The sequence below is a fragment of the Ictidomys tridecemlineatus genome, chromosome 7 (genome assembly GCF_052094955.1).
Source record: "Ictidomys tridecemlineatus isolate mIctTri1 chromosome 7, mIctTri1.hap1, whole genome shotgun sequence".
In the NCBI taxonomy this organism is placed as follows: domain Eukaryota; kingdom Metazoa; phylum Chordata; class Mammalia; order Rodentia; family Sciuridae; genus Ictidomys; species Ictidomys tridecemlineatus.
The window spans coordinates 192,432,511-192,446,500 of NC_135483.1; the positions used below are offsets into that span (position 1 = coordinate 192,432,511).

Sequence of the window (13,990 nt, forward strand, 5' to 3'; positions counted from 1 at the left end):
GGCATCGCGTCCAATTGTTTTTCGGCTCATGGTTTGGTTTTTAAGTTACTTTATAGAAAGGCAGCCGGCTCCAATGTCCCAGTTTAACAGTGACCGAAAGTGATTACTCAGAGTAGGGTTCTGTGAAACCGAGGGGGTTGACTGAAAGAATAAATAGGCCCTTTGTTAAACTCTATAAATCATGAATAGCCATGTAAGGCAAACACACACATCCACACACACCCACACACACCCACACACACCCACACACACCCACAAACACATCCACACACACCCACACACATCCACACACACCCACACACATCCACACACACCCACACACATCTACACACTCCCACAAACACATCCACACACACCCACACACACCCACACACACCCACACACACCCACACACACCCACACCCACACACACCCACAAACACATCCACACACACCCACACACACCCACACACATCCACACACACCCACACACACCCACACACATCCACACACACCCACACACATCTACACACTCCCACAAACACATCCATGCACATCTACACACACCCCCCCACACACCCATACACATCCACACACACCCACACACACCCATACACACCCACACACACCCACTCACATCCACACACACCCACAAACACATCCACACACACCCACACACACCCACACACATCCACACACACCCACACACATCCACACACACCCACACACATCCACACACACCCACAAACACATCCACACACACCCACACACACCCACACACATCCACACACACCCACACACACCCATACACACCCACACACACCCACTCACATCCACACACCCACACACACACACACACACATCCACACACACATCCACACACATCCACACACTACACCGGGGTGCAGTGCATACGTGCATGCAGGCACACTTTGAGAGAGACAGACAGACAACCAGAGAGCGGAGACAAGCAGAGGTGGAGAGGCAGGACTGGTAGATGGATGACCAGGTCCCGTGCGAATGACAGCAGCGTCCTCCCATGGAAGGAAAGTGCATCCTCACACAACTAGGACTGGACCACGCGGGAGCTCAGGGAGGTGTCTGAGTGCTTCCCAGACACCTGCTGTGGTGCTGGGTGTCTGAGTCTATCCCGCTCACCTGTGATCCGAAGACCTTCAGGCCAGCCCACTGCCCCGCCTCCAAGTCAGCCTCTCCTCGCTGGCAGCAGCAGGGATCTGACCTGGAGGTGGGTGGGTCGAGATCCAGCCTGCTCACCCACCAGGTGGACTTTCTCACCAGATCTATTTCCCCAGTGGCTCGTGTTCTACAAGTGGTGGGTCTCATCCTCCTCAGCAAGAAGGTAGCTGACCACCCCGACGGGAGCAGTGGGCCCCTGAGCTCCAAATCCAAAACCCAAAGTGGACATGAAAGTCATTGTTAAAGCCAGGCACAGTGGTGCAAGCCTGTAATCCCAGCAACTCAGGAGGCTGAGGCAGGAGGTGCAAGTTCAAGGCCAGCCTAGGAACTTTGTGAGATCCCATCTGAAAATAAAACAAAAAAGCGAGGGACGGAGCTCAGTGGTGAAGTGCCTCTGGGTTCAATCTCCAATATCAAAACAAATAAATATAAATAAAAAGACCTGGAGACGTAACTCAGTGGTAGAGCACCAGCCCAGCACGCAGGAGACCCTGGCTTTGATCCTTGGTATGAAAAAATAAATTAACAAACACACACATACACACCTGTGGCTGAGGATGTAACTCAGTGGTAGAGCACTAGTGTAGCATGTGCAAGGCCCTGGGCTTGATCCCCAGCACCACACAACATTAAAAACTAAATTTTAAAAAAATGACCTGTCGGGGGGCTGGGGTTGTGCTTGGTGGTACAGTGCTTGCCTGGCAGGTGTGAGGCACTGGGTTTAACTCTCAGCACCACAGAAAAACAAGTAAATAAAGTCCACCAACAACTAATAAAAATATTTTTTAAAAAATGACCTTTGGTGCTGGGGGTGTAGCTCAGTGGTGAATCATGAATTTTGTACATACAACGTCCTGAGCTCAATCCTCAACACCAAAAAGAAACGGAAATTTAAAAAAAAAACTTTTTTTTTAATTAAAAAAAAATCTTTAAATCGTCTCTGTGGGGGAATGAACACACACAAACACGCACACATACACACACACAAACACGCACACATACACACACACATACACACACGCTCTAGAAAAATACATTGTGAACTATGGAAAGTAAATCTCTTAGGCTTGTGGGGTTATAGGCACTTTCTTTTGTGTAAGAAAGCCTGAGTTTTCTAATTTTGCCAGAGTGAAAATGTCCTACTTGGAGAGCAAAATACTTTTAAAAATAAAAGCTGAGACTGAAAGAAAGAAAGCCCTTTAAGAGGACCCTGGGCGGCCCTTGCAAGGGCCTTGAGAGCGCCGGGTCACGGGAGGCGAGGGCGTGCGCGTAGGAGTCTGAGGCTTTTTCTGGATCGCAGTCACTCCCTTGGCCTCGCGGGTCTCCGCTGCAGGTGGCCTTTGTGGTTGGGTGACATTCTGGTCCCTGAGCATGGGCCTCTCTCTGGGGGTTCTGGCTCAGGCATCGGAAGGCGTCCCCATGAGGCTCTTCACCAAGCTGGACCAGCTCATCGAGTTCTACAGGAAGGAGAACATGGGCCTGGTGACGCACCTGCAGTACCCAGTGCCCCTGGAGGAGGAGGACGCCGTCGACGACCCGGAGGAGGACACGGGTAGGAAGGGGTGGGCAGGACGGCCAGAGGCTGGGAGGTGCCCTCGGGATGCTGCCCTCCAGGCCCCACAAGGGCTGTAGATTAGAGTGTCCCATATGAGAAGGAGAGAGTGTGGCCTGATGGTTAGGGACAGGCCAGGCACACAGGCTCTGGAGTCAGGCAGACGTGGAGTGGAATTCCTCCCCAGCTCATCAGCTCTGCGGCCCTAGGTAAGTTACTTACCCTCTCTGAACCTCCAGTTTCTTGTCATAGAGACAGCAAAGTCTGGGCATGGTACCACACACCGGTGACCACAGTGATTCAGGGGCTGAGGCAGGAGGATAATAACAACTTTAAGGCCGCCTCAGCAACTCAGAGAGACCTGCCTCAAATTTAAAAAACTTAGAAAAGGCTTGGAGTGTAGGTCAGGGATTGAGGGCCCTTAAGTTGAATCTCTAGGACCAGAAAAACAAAAGAACAACAACAAGAAAAAGGAGAGTCAGTTAAAAATAGTGCTGTATATACCTCTCAGAGCGTCACAGGGACCAAATGAGTCGATGAAAGTAGTGTTCAGAGCCCGGTACACAGCAAGCACTCAGTAAATGCAGCTACCACCATTTTCATCATCATAATTTCACCATGAGGAAGGGCGATCCTGGCACCAAACTGGAAGGAAAATAAAGATATTTATTTACATCATCAAAAGTGTGCGGAGGGCGGGAGGACAGCACTTAAAACCTGTAGGAAAACAAAAAAACAGAGACAGGTCCCTAAAAGCAGGTGAGCCTCAGGGCTGCCCCCTGCATGGCGTGGGGACAAAGCCAACAGGGCAAGTCCCACGGAAACCAAGTCTGTCAGGAAGTCAGCTCACTGTGGGGCAGGCTTTCTCTCTTCCCTAACGTGCATTTCCTAAAAAGAGACCAGGAGTCACCCACCTGAGCCCTTTAGCTAGTTAGCTTTTCCCTGAGGGAGTGATTAGACCAGAATCGCTGACGTCCCTGGCCTGACCTGTGCCTGTCCCTGTTGGCTGCCGTCGGCTCAAGCTGGCCGCCCTTTCTGTCCCTCTCCTAGGGGCTGGCTCGTGGGTCTCCATGCCTGCTTTTCTTCCCACCACCTGGAGACCCCCCTCTTAGTAGGGGCACAGCTCATGGGCTGCAGAGCCACCTTGGGGGCCTTGCTAGGGACAGCAGGGGCCAGGCAAGGCCTTTCCTAAAGGACCACAACTCCACGGAGGCTGAAGGGGACCCAGGCAGGCCATGTCCCTCTCCCCCACCCTGGTCCAAGGAAGAGGTGCCTTTGGGGATAAGCAAGGTCCATCTTCGGCAGTCAGAGTCCATGGCCACCAGGGTCCCAAGGCCAGAGCACGGCCTTGACCTCTGGGAGGCTGTCCTGCAGAGTGCCCTCTATATGCCACCATCTCACTTCCCACGGGCCACCCACCCCCCTGTGGTCCTCTAGGATGCTGTCTGGACAAAGACCTGATACGCTTCCTGTGAGGGCTGGAAAGAGAAGCCCAGTCCCATGACCCTGGCTTCACTTCCCCAGTCGAGGCCACGCACCGGCGGATGGGACGAGAGCAGTGTGCACCCAGCCCACGGGGTCCCACCTGGCTCAGGGCAGTCCCCAGTGCTCAAAACAGACGCACAGGCACCTTCAGAACTCCAGAGGGACAGGAAATGAAGTGCCACCCATTAAGGAGAGTGTCCCTCTGCAGTGCTGCGGCTGGAGGGTGGAGGTGGCCATTAGGAGTAGGACGGTGCTTGACCAGGCTCCTGGGCCCGGGGGGACTCAATGACCTTTGTGTGTTTGTGGTCCGTGAAGAAAGGGGATGCTACAGAAGGTGGGCAAGAGTCTCTGCTCTTGGGCCAACTCCAAGCGATTGCTTCAGCTTTTCAGGTCTGAGCGAGGGCACCCTGTCACTTTCTCAATGCATCTGCAAGGGTCCGGGGAAAGAGAGGAGGGAGGGCAGAAAGGAAAGTGCAGAGAGAGGGGTCAGGGGAGAGAGAGGAGCGGTCGGTGGGGCCTGACTGCCTCCCCATCCTGGGTCCATCTTGTGCTCTGGCCTCATTCTGGGGACTGTCCTCTGCCTGGCCCAAGGCACTTGCCCAGCCCCTCTAAGGAGGTTCTGTGCTGCTAACCTCCCTGGTTTGGTGTGTCCCAGCCAGCAGTCCTGCAGGCCACCTGCCCCCTGCACCTGGCAGGTGCTGGCTGAGTTCACAGTGGGACAGACAATTGCACGAGGCCTGGCCCAAAGATCATGAAAGCCAAGTCTGCTGCAGGAAGCTCTGTCTGGTGAGGGAGTCTGAGGAAGTGAGGAGGCGGAAGAGCCATGGGGCACAGGCGGGGACCTGCTACTCGATGGCCCAGACCTCACAGGGCTGTGGTGAGGTATGGGGGCGGGTCTGCGTGCACAGCGTCCTCACCAATGACATTGCTCTTCTCTTGGGTAGAAAGCGTCATGTCTCCACCCGAATTGCCACCAAGAAACATCCCTCTGTCTGGGCCCTGTGAGGCCAAGGAGCTTCCTCCAGCAGCTGAGAATCCCAGAGCCGCCGAGGTCAGCCGGCCCAGCCTCTCCGAGACGCTGTTCCAGCGGCTGCAGAGCATGGACACCAGCGGGTGAGTGTCCACCTGGCAGGGCCCTTCGGAGGCCAGTTGTGGTGCATCCAGCACTCAGCTGGGGCTCTGGGGAGCATGTCAGTCCTGGAATGATGACCTCTCTCTGGCCATCCACGTCTGTGTGCATATGATTCATTAATAGCAAGGCCAAAAAACAATTTTTGGGGGGGAGGGTGGAGTACCAGGGATTGAACTCAGGGGCACTCAACCACTGAGCCACCTCCCCAGCCCTGTTTTGTATTTTATTTAGAGACAGGATCTCACTGAGTTGCTTAGTGCCTTGCTTTTGCTGAGGCTGGCTTTGAACTCACGATCCTCCCACCTCAGCCTCCTGAGCCGCTGGGATTACAGACGTGCACGGCCATGCCTGGCCAAGAACCAATTTTTATGTTTTTAGACAAGATTATTTCTCCCTCAAGACTCTTGTTCTTTGCCTGCTTTTCTATCAAGATCTTACTGTTTTTGTCATCAAGTTTTAGGACCGCCTTATGTAATAGCCCTTTCTCCATCATCCTGAGGCTGGTAAAACATCTATCTTCCAGCTCGTTGCTTACTTTAAAAGTTTTGGAATGTTTTTATGTTGTTCAATGTTGGATCCTCTAAGGAGCCCGAGTCATTCCCTTGGTGAACGCAAAGTCACTTGTATCATTAGGAGGTCATTGCTATCCTCCCGGCAGGCAGCAGCCCACCACCCACAACTGCCAGCGTTCTTAAAGCCATCCCAAGTGCCAGTCACCCAGGAGGCACACCTGCTCATTCCACGGATTCTCACAACAATCCCTTCCACAGAGCGCACCTGAGTCTCAGAAAGGTTTGCTCCAGGGCCCAGAGTGACTGTCCCTGCTCTCATGCCACACAGGGATACCCTTCAGGCCCCAGGAGGGCACCACAGAATTATTGCCCCATTAGGGGGCACAGGACAAAGTGGTGACATTCATAAAAGAGCCTGGAGAGGGAATGGGCACCCAGAGCTAGAAACAGGGGATGCCATGATCCTGGCTGTGTGGGTCGGGGGTATGTGAGTCTGCCCCCGGGTTGGAATCAAGTGCAGACACCAAGACGGCAGCTCCCTGCCTTGGACGCTTGCTGCTCTTGAGGCTGTCGACTTGAGCCTCGGGTCTGGCTGAAGTAGTTGGTCATCTCCAGGGGCTGAGTGGACGCTCGGGGCCACACGTGGGAGGAGCTGGCCACTCGGGGCTGAGGGAGCCCTGACCCCGCCCTGCATTCCCATGCAGTCTGCGGAGGATCCCTGCTCTTCCTGAGGCTCACATTCTACCTGTGACCACCCTGTCCCTGAGTTCCAGGATGGGGTCCTCTGCACCTAAAAGGACACCGCAGGCTCCTGAGCTCCTTTAAACTGGGAGCTCCCAGGAGGTTTACACGGAGAGATCTGCAGGAATCAGCGGGGAGAGCGGGGTGTTGTCGTGGGATCCCAAATGCCAGGGCCTCAGCAGCCAGACCTGGCTCCTGCCTCATCCCTCTTGCCCTCTCGCCTTCCTCCCGGTGCTTCCCAGGCCCACCCAGCAGGGACCAGGGCCAAGAGAGCCCTGGACTTGTCCAGCCATCCCTGCTCCCCTGAGCACAGGAGGATGGAGGTCGGGGAGAGGAAGGGAAGGGAAATGGAAGGGGTTCCTCATTCTTGTCACCAGCCGGCCAAACTCAACCCCACCACAGGGGGTTCAGGGTGCTGTTCTCTCTGCCTGGAAAACCCTCCCTCAGCTCTCAGACCTCCAGCTCCTGGGCGTTGTCCCCTCGTCTGAGGCCTTGTTTGCTGGGCATGAAGGACTGTCCTGAGCTCACAGCATAAGATGACCTCATAAGCAGGACTCTGGTGCAGCAGACGTGGACCTGCTGAGGGTCTGGGGTGCCTGCCTCCCTGACGTCCCACTGCCATCTTAGAACAGGTCACTGTTGAGCTTACTCTCCCAACAGTGGACCTGAGGGTGCCAGCGGATGGGGCAGCTCTGGCGGTGTGGTATCCATGGCCAGATGCCTGACTCCCCAGGCTCTGGTGAGCAAGGAGTGGGTTCCCTACTGCAGACACACCCCAGAACTCTGGAGGCCTGTGCTCTGAGTCCCCCATGAGACTTCCAGAAACCACCATGGCATCTTCTCCTACCATAAACACCTCTACTACCCTGGGGTGTCGGGTTCCCCAGCAGGGGACCTGCCCGTACCCAGCCTGGACCTGCTAGACAGCTGTCTCCTGCTGTGGGGCGCATGGAGCGGGCCGCCTTCCACGGCACCGTGAACGGGTCAGAGCGCTAGACAGGTGTGGTGCGGGCAGTGCAGGCGGTCCCAGCACTCCTTCCTTTGTGGTGGAGAAATGAAGTGCTGTGTCTATGACATTGCTCCGTGGTATGGTCCAGAGTGTGAATGGCACCTGGTCCCAAGGGACTGCCCCAGCTCCTGCTGGCTGGTTCCCACAGCCTCTCCAACGGTGAGGCCCGCACCTCCCCTCCCGGCTGGATAATGGTGGTTCTCCAGCCTCGTTACAGGTCTGGGGCCGGAAGGAGATGAAGGTACCTCCTGAAAGGTGTCATGACTTACACTTCAGAGGCTCTGCCTCTTCACACAGGCCTGGGGAGGGCTGTAACAGGAAGGAAGCTACACAAGGGCCCCTTATGCCCCCGGGCCTAGCCTGTGGTCTAGCCTGTGGCCCATATGTTGGATGAATTAATGAGTCAGTGTACCCTGTCTCCTGTGAATTAGTTACTCAAAAGCGTTTTGTTGTTGTTGTTCTCTGTGAGAAAAGCTACCCCCACTCCCAAACGAAGCTGCCAGAGCTGCACCCCTGCCCTCTGATTTGGCAAAACACAAAGGAAGCACCTGGGGGTACAATACCAGCACTGGCCGCTAAGATGCCTGCTGTCCTTCCTCCCTCCTGGACCCACCCGCGGGCTCTTGTCTAGGCCCACACCATGGCATCTGGTGCATGATCCTTGAGTTCCTGTGCTATTTGCCAAAGAGATGAATAGTCAGAGTTTTAACGGTTGATAACGGGTCATGATTTTCCCAATGCACACGTCTAAATGACTATTCAAAGTTCCATGGAGACCCTGTTGTCTTGTTCCTGGGGTTTCTATTTTCCCGTGTCAAGATGCTAAATGCAGTGAACTCCTTGGAGTTCAGGGACGCCCCCAGGTGCCCTCCACACTCCCCACTCCGCTTGACTCCTACTGATGGGAGCGGGTGCAGGTGCAGGGGTTCTGCCCGGCCAAGCAGGGCGTGAGGCCCAGCCGTCAGGAAGGCCTTGGGGTGGGGAGTGGGCTGAGGGCACCTGCTGGGCCATGGTCCTTCAGGACACTTGCACACGTGTGCCCAGGTCGCCCCCTTGGTCTCCCTGCAGGAGCAGAGAAGCAGGGTGGGGCAGGGGAGGGGTCTCTGCCTGGGTTTGTTTCTCAGCCAACTCAGGTATGGAGATGGGACAGAGCAAGGAATCATGGGAGGGACAGAGGGACGGGGAGAGGCAGCAGGGTGCCCTCCGCCAGCCCTCACTTTAAGCCTTAGAACTCAGATGCTGCGTCTGCTTCAGAACTCATCTACTTTGGTGGCCGAGTTCCTTTTTACACGGAGGACGGCCTTTAGATGACTCTCAGTTACAGGACTATCTGGGCTCTTTTGTGCAAATCAATCAGATCTCATCGGTTAGGTCATAGGTAACAGGTTAATTACTACGATATCTCCAAGCAAAATTAACCTTTTTGGATAAACATAATCTATATCTTTGTGCCATGTCTTCTTTTTCTGACATCTCCAGTCCTTTTTATTTTTTTATTTTGAGACAGGGTCTCACTAGGTTGCTGAGGCTGGCCTCAAATCTGCAATTCTCCTGACTCAGCTTCCCTAATCTCTGGGATTATTGGCCTGTGCCACTGTGCCCATCCCATTCACTTTTTTTGTGGGAGGCAGGTACTAAAGATTGAATCCACCGAACCCCATTTCCAGCCCTTTTTATTGTTAATTGCTGAGGCTGGCTTTGAATTTGTGATCCTCCTGCCTCGGCTTCCCAAATTGCTGGGATTACAGGAGTGCACCCCTGTGCCCAGTCCCCGTGCACTTTTTAAACTGAAGAAACTGGGACCCTACAAGGGAGAGCAGAGCCAGGACACCTGGACAGCCTTTCTGCCACCTACATGCCCAGCCCTGTCATCACCCAGACTTCTCCAGGAGCATGGGGTAACTCCAAGCTCTCCAGCGTGCGTGCCAGACCCGGCCCCTCGCCATGTCCGACCTCCAGCCCTCCGACTCTTGCCCTGTGAGTAGAGAGGCGGGGAGATTGCAGGATATACCCCGCCTGTCTTCTTTTTAAAGGACAGCTACTTCCCAAGCCTCAAGACAGATACCTGCTCTTGCTGGACCCCTTTGCCTCCTCTTACCTGGGCCTCCTCTGCAGTGAGGCCAAGGGGCCTTTGCACAGGTTTGCACACATTCTCCGCCAGGGCCACGTCTCAGCCTGGGACCAAGGAACCTCCGCTCTTCGTGGTCCTTGCTGTGATTGCTTCTATTTCGTTTTTTCCTCTCCAGGCTTCCCGAAGAGCATCTGAAAGCTATCCAAGACTATCTGAGCACTCAGCTCACCCTGGACTCTGACTTCGTGAAGACGGGCTCCAGCAGCCTCCCCCACCTGAAGAAACTGACCTCGCTGCTCTGCAAGGAGCTCTACGGGTAACGGCAGCCCCTGAGGCAGAAGATGCCCTGGGGGGAGCCTGCAGGGTGGGGCTGTCCCAGTGTGAGCTTTGTGGTTGTTTTCATAGAATCTGAGCTATAATGTGTGTGTGTGTGTGTGTGTGTGTGTGTGTGTGTGTGTGTGTTTCCTGGTGCTGGGATGGAACCTGAGCAAATGCTCCACCACTGAGGAGCAGCCTCAGCCTGTCTTGTTTTTAAACTAGAGTTTGAGACGGGCGTGGTGGGGCACACCTATAATCCCAGCAACTCAGGAGGCTGAGGCAGGAGGATCTCAAGTTTGAGGCCAGCCTCAGCAATTTAGCAAGCCACTAAGCAACTTAGTGGATCCCTGTCTCAAATTAAAAAATTAAAAGGGCTGGGGATGTGGCTCAGGGGTTAAGCACCCTTCAGTTCAATCCCCGGGGCCAAAAACAAAAACAAAAAAACAAGACCACGTTCATTTGAAGTCGGTAGCTCTGGAAGTGGGAGAGACAGAGGCGACTTGGTCAGAATCCAGCCTTCAGCTTTTGGCCCCATTCCTCCTACAGAAGCCAGCACATTGACAGGCACCTAAGGGTACCAGCTTATCTTCTGGGTTGGTGGTGACAGCCCAAAATTTCCAGTGATGGCTGTTTTTCAAAGTGAACTGATTCACTAAAAAGTTCGATTTTCCAACATTAAATCCATTAAACAACCAATGGTAAAAATTCTGATTTTGTAAAGATTCTCTTGATTTTACACTTTTTATTTTATTAACCTTAAACTGAACCTCAAGTTCAATCCCATTTTAATTGCTAGAAGTGCAAAAGTAAGGCCGATGTGTCATCAGATGAATTAGCAAAGAATAGCTTAAAAGGCTACAGCTCGGGGTGATCTGTAGGAAGTGTCCAGGAGGATGGGAGTGGTGGTGCAGGCCAGCCACCCAGACAACCCGGGGCGCTGAGCAGGAGGATGAAAAGCTCAAGGCTAGCCTCAGCGATGTAGGCAAACCCTGACCCTAACAGAAAAAGGGCAGGGGATGTGGCTGAGTGGTAAAGTGCCCCTGGGTTCAATCCCTGGTACACACACCCAAGTCACAAGGAGCCCAAACAAACCTGTCACAAGCGAAAGGTCAGCATTTCGGTTGGGGACGATTGTCCTTTCTGTGGATGAGCGATCCTGCATCGTGCTCTTTTGTTTCATTACAGCAGTGTCAAGCTTCTCTCCTTAGTTCCTGGCCGCCGTGTCTATCTTAGCTTAGTTGATGTACAGAAAAGACTCTTTCGTCATCCGTAACCAAGTTTGGCTCCTAAAAGCACAATCAGTATATTTGGTGCATGTGACAAATAATTTCTTGGACAAATCGAGCCGTCATCAAATGGGCCAGTCAAGCTTCATTTCAACAAACTGGCCTTCAGCAAATGTCATTCCATAGCCAAACGGAAACATCATTTTTCTACGTTTCCATGGCAGACTGTGTTCCACGTGATGCTGTGTTTATCAATCATCCTCACTTGTGTAAATGCTTCTGAATGGCACTTTCTTTTTTAAAAAACAGGTTTCGTAATGGCTGGTAACAAGCTTTTATTTCTGCTTTGGCAGAGCTCCCGACCTTGGCTGTGTCGGTGTAGAGGAGTAAATACAGTTCAGAATTTCTATCAGGCCTCCCCCAGATCCTTGGGGGCACGGGCACCTATCCCCATCAGTGCATTGCTCCGTGCTGCACTTCCCCAGGGAGCACTGTGGGGACGGCAGCTTCCCCTCCCTGCCCATTCTCTGGTACCTTGTGGCAGGACCAAGAGCTTCCTTCAGCATCGCCAGCTTCTCATCTCCATGCTGGACACTTCACCTCAAGTTAGGGTTAGTGGCGCTGCGACCGACCCCTTCTTCCCTTTGGTAGGTCAAGCAACAGCCTGGCCTGGAGACAAGGTTAGGTGAGGGGCAGACTGTCAGAAATCTTAGGTATTGCTGGGAGGTGAGGCAGGAGGATCACAAGTTCAAAGCCAGCTGCAGCAATTTAGCAAGGCCCTAAGCAACTCAGCAAGACCCCACCTCTAAAGTAAAATAAGAAAAAGGGCGGAAGGTGTGGCTCAGAGATAAAGTGGCCCGACCAGGGTTCATACGTTGGTCAAAAAAGAAAAGGAAAAAAAACTTAAGTGACAACAAAATTGTGCTTCCCCTCCCCACTGCCATCCCTGCAGATGTAATTCCATGACATTCTAAGCCCAGAATGTCCAGACACAGGCACGTTCAGACCTTCATTCAACACGCAGGAGTCTGAGCCGCAAGACCGGGGGACACGCAGAAGACACTGGGATTTAGACTAAAACCTGAAGGAATCATGTGCCTAGATGTCCCAGTAACTAACATTTTAAATTCATTCCTCGTTTTAAAATTCAAAAAAGGGAGTAGAAGGATACTGCTTTAAGAAAGCAACATGTGTCAACGCAAAATCGATGACACTTGACAGGGAGCCATTTAGTGATTCCATTAAACACCTGAACAAAAGGCAGGAGATGCTGTTTCCGCTGTTTCTCGCCTGATTATTTAATACTGCATGACAGATTTTTGCTAAAGCAAGATAAAAAAAAAAAGGAACAAAAAAAATTCAAAGAAGGAAAAACAAAGGGGATATGAAGCATCCATACATCCTTTGGGGTCTGGAGTTCTGGGGCCATCACTGAAATTGAATAGGAATCTGGGGGAAATTAACCGACTCACAGAGACCAGGGGGCAGCCAGCCGTCCCTCTGCAGGGGGCTGAGGTCCTGCCCAGAGGCCCTGGCAAGCTTTCTGGGGACCAGCTAACAGTCATTTCCCTGGACAGATCCTTCACAGGATAAGGTCAGTTCTTAAGTCTTCCTGAGACACACAGGGGCCACCACAGGGACCATAGAGTGGATAAGCTCTGGGGACAGAAACCACAGCTGTTCCTAGAAGCCTTTTCTGTCCTCCACCTGGTGGCACAAGGAAATCACCTCTCACCCTCCTGTTCAGAATCAAATTGACCCTGGAGACCCAGATCCTGGCGTAGGATCACAGAAGTCCCCCACCTCCGCTAGGAGGTGAAAAGCTGGCCTCGTCCTGTGCTGGGGGAAGGGGCAGACTGACCACCCCTCCCCCGTTGCCCTCTCCCTTCTCCCCAAGGTCAGACCCCCCAGTTAAAGCCTTACTCTCCTGTGTTTGCTTTTCTTGGCCTGATTGCATTTCTATCACCATCGGGTCCAAAGTTCCATCTCTGTGCCATTCCTGTTAAAGTCCCTGAGCATCATTGATCATTCTGACCCCAAATAATACTGCCAAGTGGGTCTGGGAGCCATTCAGATTTCTCCAAAATTTAAAGCAGTTAGAAATACAAGGAAAACAGCACTATTCTTAGAACATTCCAAAGGTTCAGTTTGTATCATTTGTGCTTTTTGGATAGTGTTTTGAAAAAGGAGAAAAAGATCTAGATAATGTTAAAACTTGTTCTGAAGTAGTGCTTTAAAAAAACGTTTTAGCCCAGAATTCTTTGATGAAATGGTCACTTAAAACAGTACCACTGCGCTGCGCTGGGTTGTGGCTCAACAGTAGAGTACATGTGAGGCCCTGGGTTTGGTCCTCAGCACCATATAAAAATAAATAAAATAAAGGTATTATGTCCAACTACAACTAAAAAGTAAACATTAAAAAAACCAAAAAAACAACAACAAACAGCAACACTGTGTCTGAGCAGGGATAGAGCCCCGGGGAAGGGGTGATGGTAACCAGACCCCTGCTACAGGGCTTCTCCCTGGCAAACCTTCCCTCCATCCTGAGTCCCTCAAGGAATCCTGACCATCATTTTCTTCTTCCTCTTTTTCTTTTTTCTACTTTGTTGGTGCTGGGGATGGAACCCAGGGCCTGTGCAGGTAGGATGGTAGCAAAGTGCTGTATTATTGAGCTGCACCCAGCCCTTGGATGACCATTTCAAAGTCAGTAAAGTAGGCTGGGCTTGGTGTGCACACCAGTAATCCCAGCAACTCAGGAAGCTGAGATA

General features: G+C 52.6%; 1 protein-coding gene across 1 annotated transcript in view; it reads left to right on the top strand.

The window, feature by feature from the left end:
• Inpp5d (inositol polyphosphate-5-phosphatase D) overlaps positions 1-13,990 on the top strand; it is a 107,784-nt gene that overhangs the window by 44,882 nt on the left and 48,912 nt on the right. The window contains exons 3-5 of the mRNA XM_013359104.4: positions 2,578-2,728; positions 5,158-5,326; positions 9,854-9,994. Of these exons, the coding sequence (XP_013214558.2) occupies positions 2,578-2,728; positions 5,158-5,326; positions 9,854-9,994 (461 nt within the window). The remainder of the gene's footprint in view (positions 1-2,577; positions 2,729-5,157; positions 5,327-9,853; positions 9,995-13,990) is intronic.